The following is a 5,929-nucleotide window of genomic DNA, read 5'->3' on the forward strand; positions in this document are numbered from 1 at the left end:
TTATGCTGAATATTGGACCATGATGGCCTCCAAACTATTTGTGATGTCACAAATCATGCTCGTTGCCCCTCCTCTTAAAATCAGATATTCAGTGAGCTCACAGAAAATGTACACTTCCAGCATTTAATGTGAGAGCAGCCTTGTGATGTCGAACTCTGCAAATACGTCATTCAACACACTGAAGCTAAATCGTTCAGCTGTAGGAGCAAGAGAAAAGACACATTTTTGACTAGAGGGGGGCTTTAAAAAAGGTTCATAGAGTGCACATGTAACCCATGTTAAAATATGACATATAAATAAGAATAAATCGTTTAAAAGCTGCATAAATAAGGTTAAAAGTTAAAAGTGATTCATTTAATGTAAATTGATTTCTCAGAGTTAATTAAAACTGTTAATACAACAATAATTTAATGTTGAAGATTAAAAGTATGTTGACAGAAAATTCATGTCGCTGCCCCTTTAAGAGGCGAGTGACGCTAGACGCAGCACCTGAGAGACGCTGCAGCAGAGGAGAAACCGGAGATAAGGAGCGGTAGTTAACAAGCAGAGAAAGGAGTGAAAAAGTTGATTTTGCAGTTGAGAAACATAACTTGCCTGGTCGGGAACTGACGGGGGATTTTATGAAAACTAAGCCACACCGGTTTTGGTCAGGTTTTTTGCTCGGTTTGAAGCTCGGACGGAGCGAGGACTGGTCTGCACTGTGCGGGCGTGCACATTCACAGACGGGATCCAAGATGGCGGTCTAGACCCAGATCTTCATTCTCACCTTCTCCATCGCATCAGTGAGGAAATCTTCTGCATATGGTGACTCGCTGCCAGAGCGGTAGGAGTATCAGGAATTATTTTTGAACTGAACTGAGAGCTGATTGGATTATTATTTCTTGGACTGAATCGAACTGAAACTTTTCATTGAACTGAACTCTTGAACCCTCATTTGGACTCGAACTTGAATTGAAAGTGTCATACTTTTATTTGCATATTGAGTTCATATATTTGAATGTGATTTGAAATGATTGTGGTCCACTTTGATTTGAATGTGTATTTGAAGGTATTTTCTTGCCTGTAAAGGAAGGGAAAAAAAGTTAACTCAGAAAGAAAAATAGGAATTCCAAAAATAGGTGTAACCTAAGAAAAAGACTGGTCCAGTTCAACTTATTTAGCTTGACTGAAATAACTTGGGTGAACTAAAGAACAAAAAAGAGTGAATTACCTTTTCATTTATTATAATTGCCTCAATATTAAGAACCTGCAAAGTACTCTTTTGTTTGTGTACTGTGTTTTATATGTGTGTTTTGCATTAAGTAAATTGCCGGCCTTTTACATTTAAAGAAACGGTCTCTGGTGTGATTATTTTTGCTCCCCACTCCTTAGAACCTAGAACTAGTCCAGTGGCGCAGTAAATGGTGTGATACCGGTGCTACAATCATGGCGAGCTAGCCAGGAGTGGCTTAAAGCATTTAAGACTAGAAACCAGAGACCGTATAGTATTGTTCTCAGTGATTCAAAATGGATGTTATTCAGACAAGTAGAGTGAAAATCCCTAACTCAGTTATAGTTAGTGGTATAGCCGGTACAGAAACTGATGAAGAACTATTTGACTTCCTGAAACAATATGGTTCCATTCAAAGGACAATCCCAGTAGATCTCGCTGAGCCAGCGTCAGGCAAACAGGTTGTAGTAGAGTATGTGTATGGTACAGCTATACAGTCTCTCTTACCTTCATTGCCCCACAGACTTAACAGTAAGACTCAGACTGATGTCACTTATCACATTAGAGCCTTAGACAGTGTCTACACACCTGTAGCTAGCAAAACAGCTACACAGACTTACCTCTCAGAGTTAAAGGACATTGCGAAACAGACTGGCAAAGACTTTGCAGCTGTCCTCAGAGAAGAGCTCTCTTTCATCAGTGAGACTGTCGATCTAGATCACTCAGAAACCCAAAATGAAGATGTGGAGCAGAACCCACCTGATACCCCAGAGCGACATGACCCCGAAAATGCTGCACAGATAAGCCCCCTGCCCAGTATGGCCCCGGAGCAGCATGATCAACATCATTGGTCTCCACCACCGACACCATCTAAAGAAAAGACACAGCCTGCTCTGAAACCTTCTGACGTCAATCCACCTGACATACAGAAAGTAATAGTCGAGCACATAGTGAGAAATGAAGATTCTGCTCTGCAGGTGCACACTTCCTTGAGACTCAGACCCTTCTCTGGGCGTGCCCCCCGACCCAACAATGAAGTGGATTATGAGACATGGCGTTCCAATGTGGAATTTCTTCTTAAAGACACAACACAGTCTGATCTCTACAAGTCACGAAAGCTTCTTGAAAGTCTCTTATCACCTGCTATTGATATTGTGAAGCACCTGACACCTGAATCTCCCCTTAATGTGTACTTGGAGATCTTGGACTCTGCTTTCAGCACTGTTGAGGATGGAGATGACCTTTTTGCAAAGTATCTTAACACAATGCAAGATAATGGTGAGAAACCCTCAGCTTATCTACAACGACTACAGGTGATGCTGAACACCACCCTTCGGAGAGGAGGTGTAACTGCAAGTGACCTCGACCGGCATCTTCTCAGACAATTTGTCAGAGGATGCTGGGACAACATCCTGATAGCTGAACTCCAGCTAGAACAAAAGAAACAGAACCCACCTACCTTTGCTGAACTTCTCCTGTTGCTCCGAACAGCAGAAGATAAGCGTACTTCCAAAGCATCCCGCATGAAACAGCACTTAAATGTTTCAAAGCCAAGAGTGTCTTCTCATTATCAAGGTATTTATGTGCAGAGTGAAGAAGGCTGCAACCCATCCCAGCCAGCTCTTGATCACAGGTCTGAAATCCAAGACCTAAAGAAGCAAATAGCTGATTTACAGTCCCAGCTCACACGTATCACACAGAAAGACAGTAGAAAGGCTAAATCAGCTGCCAGACCAGTAGCTCCCCAAACAGCTAGCACACATTCCCCAGCTATCACTCCAACATCTCAAAGGCTGCAGCCCCATAGCCGAGATGTAAACAACAACACAAGCAATAGACCAAGGCCCTGGTATTGCTTTAGATGTGGAGAGGACGGACACATTAAGCCTCAGTGTGAAAATGAGCCAAACTCATCTCTTGTAGCTGAGAAGAGGAAGCAGCTAAAAGGAAAGCAGTTAGCATGGGACATTGAAAATGGTGCTTCAAAGCCTGATCCTTTAAACTAGACCCAGTTCCGGTTGTGGGACAAACGGGGGCTGGAACACAGACCAAGTGTCCCAAAAAGAAGCTGTACAGAGCCTGTGTGTTTTCTCACACACAAAAACAGTCAGTGACCCTGCCGAAAGGTCTAATTGGAGCCAAGTGCACCGCACAAGTGACCATAGGTGACAAAGACTGCAGTTGCTTGCTGGATTCAGGCTCCCAAGTAACAACAATCCCTTACTCTTTCTATCTAGAGAACCTGTCTCACTTACCTATGAATTCCTTGAATGACCTGCTTGAGGTGGAAGGAGCCAACGGTCAAAGCGTCCCTTACCTTGGCTATGTTCCGGCCGCCATCAGATTCCCAAAGAGCTTGCTTGGAGCAGACATTGAGGTGCCCACGCTGGCTTTGGTTGTACCTGACATGCGCTCCACCTTGTCATCAGTGCTTATAGGCACAAATACTTTGGATGTTCTTTATGAAAAGTATGCAGACATCGCACCTCAGAACTATGAGTCCCTTCCTTATGGCTACAAAGTTGTCTTAAAGACCCTCGAAATCAGGAAAAGGCATTATGTTGATTCCAGCCTGGGAGAGGTGAGGCTTCATAGTAAAGACTTTGAGACCATTGCAGCTGGACAGACCAAAGTTCTTGAAGGATCAGTGAGCTGCAGGACACCTGATGTTGGAAAGTGGGTGATGGTAGAGTCACCTAAGTCACCTTCCCTGCCAGGTGGCATCCTGGTGACAGATAGCCTGGTAAGTCTACCATCAAAGCTGCCACGCTGCATACCAGTCATGCTCAAGAACGAGTCACACCATGACATCACCCTGTCTCCAAAGGCTGTGATAGCACAGATACATGCTGTCAGGAGTGTTCAACCTGTCAAGACCCCTGACTCAGACCCCCCCACAAAACCTGACCAAAAACCAAATCTCAACCTTGACTTCACTGACTCTCCTGTACCCAGTGAGTGGAAAGAGAGGATAACTGAGAAACTGAGCTCCATGCCGGAGGTGTTTGCACTGCACGAGCTTGATTTTGGCCGCACTGACAAAATAAAACACCACATAAATCTCAGTGACAAGACGCCATTCAAACATAGGCCGAGACCTATACACCCTCAAGACATAGAGGCTGTGCGAACCCATCTCCAGCAACTCCTTGATGCAGAAGTCATCCGTGAATCGGAGTCGCCTTTCTCCTCGCCGATTGTAGTCGTCAGGAAAAAGAATGGCGATGTCAGACTCTGCATAGACTACAGAAAATTGAACACCCAAACAGTAAAAGATTCATATGCCTTACCAAATCTTGAAGAGTCCTTCTCGGCGTTGACCGGGTCTAGATGGTTCTCAGTGCTCGATCTTAAATCAGGCTTCTATCAAATAGAGATGGAGGAAGCAGACAAACACAAAACTGCATTCGTCTGCCCACTAGGATTCTTCGAATTCAACAGGATGCCTCAGGGGATAACTAATGCCCCTAGCACGTTCCAGAGGCTTATGGAGCGTTGTATGGGAGAGTTGAATTTGAAGCAAGCCCTAGTTTTTCTTGATGACCTCATCGTCTTCTCCTCGACACTGGAGGAACACGAGGAAAGGTTGATGCGCGTGCTCAACCAATTGAAAGAGTTTGGCTTGAAACTGTCACCAGGGAAGTGCAAGTTCTTCCAAACATCTGTAAAGTATCTCGGCCACATCGTGTCTGAAAAGGGCATTGAAACCGATCCTGACAAGGTAGCAGCATTAAAAACCTGGCCAAAACCAAACAACCTGAAAGAGCTAAGAACCTTCCTGGGTTTCTGTGGTTACTACCGCAGGTTCGTAAAAGACTACTCAAAGATTGTGAAGCCACTCAATGAGCTCACTGCTGGCTATCCGCCACTGAGAAAGCATACTAAAACCGCAGCGAACCCTGAGAAATACTACAACCCAAAAGACATCTTTGGTGACAGATGGACGCCTGCTTGCCAGGCAGCGTTCGACACCATAATCGAAAAACTGACAACTGCACCGATCCTCGGATTCGCTGATCCCAAGCTCCCCTACATTTTACATACAGATGCGAGCACCTCGGGCCTCGGTGCTGCCCTCTACCAGGAGCAACAGGGACAGAAGCGAGTTGTTGCTTATGCAAGTCGAGGTCTGTCGAAATGTGAGTCCAGGTATCCTGCGCATAAATTGGAATTTCTTGCCCTTAAATGGGCAGTAACAGAGAAGTTCCAGGATTACCTGTACGGGAACACATTCCTTGCTGTCACCGATAGCAATCCATTAACATACATTCTTACCTCTGCTAAGCTCGATGCCACGAGCTACAGATGGTTGGCCGCTCTGTCGACGTTTGATTTCCAGCTACAGTACAGAGCCGGTAAGCAAAATCAAGACGCGGACGGGCTGTCCAGGCGTCCTCATGGCAGATTGCCTGATGACACATCATCACAAAAAGAGTTGGAGAGGATACAACAGTTCACCAAAAGACACCTGTCAGAAGCAGATTATGCACACCTGAATGAAAACACCATCAAGGCCATATGTGAGAAGCACTTGGTTCACCAAGTGATCAACAACCACTCTGGGGAAACCTCACCAAGCACCACCTTGGTTGTGTCACTTGCCCATCATCCAAGAGCTCTCCCACAAAGCTTTGAAGAGGAGGATCAGCTTGGTGGCTTACCTGTTGTCCCCTCGTTAACACCAGCTGAACTAAGAGACAAGCAAAATGCTGACCCCTG

At 45.1% G+C, this 5,929-nt stretch overlaps 1 protein-coding gene across 1 annotated transcript; it reads left to right on the top strand.

Annotated features, from left to right (window-relative positions):
• Positions 1 to 279: 279 nt before the first annotated feature.
• LOC115584481 (zinc finger CCHC domain-containing protein 12-like) lies at positions 280 to 3,235 on the top strand. The gene has a single exon (XM_030421934.1). The coding sequence runs from the start codon at positions 1,507 to 1,509 to the stop codon at positions 3,214 to 3,216; it is 1,710 nt and encodes a 569-aa protein (XP_030277794.1). The 5' UTR covers positions 280 to 1,506; the 3' UTR covers positions 3,217 to 3,235.
• The last annotated feature ends 2,694 nt before the right edge of the window (positions 3,236 to 5,929 follow it).

Source organism: Sparus aurata, chromosome 7 (genome assembly GCF_900880675.1).
Source record: "Sparus aurata chromosome 7, fSpaAur1.1, whole genome shotgun sequence".
Taxonomy (NCBI): domain Eukaryota; kingdom Metazoa; phylum Chordata; class Actinopteri; order Spariformes; family Sparidae; genus Sparus; species Sparus aurata.

Coding starts and splice junctions, on each gene's coding strand:
- LOC115584481 (XM_030421934.1), top strand. CDS start 1,507: ATGGATGTTATTCAGACAAGTAGAGTGAAAATCCCTAACTCAGTTATA.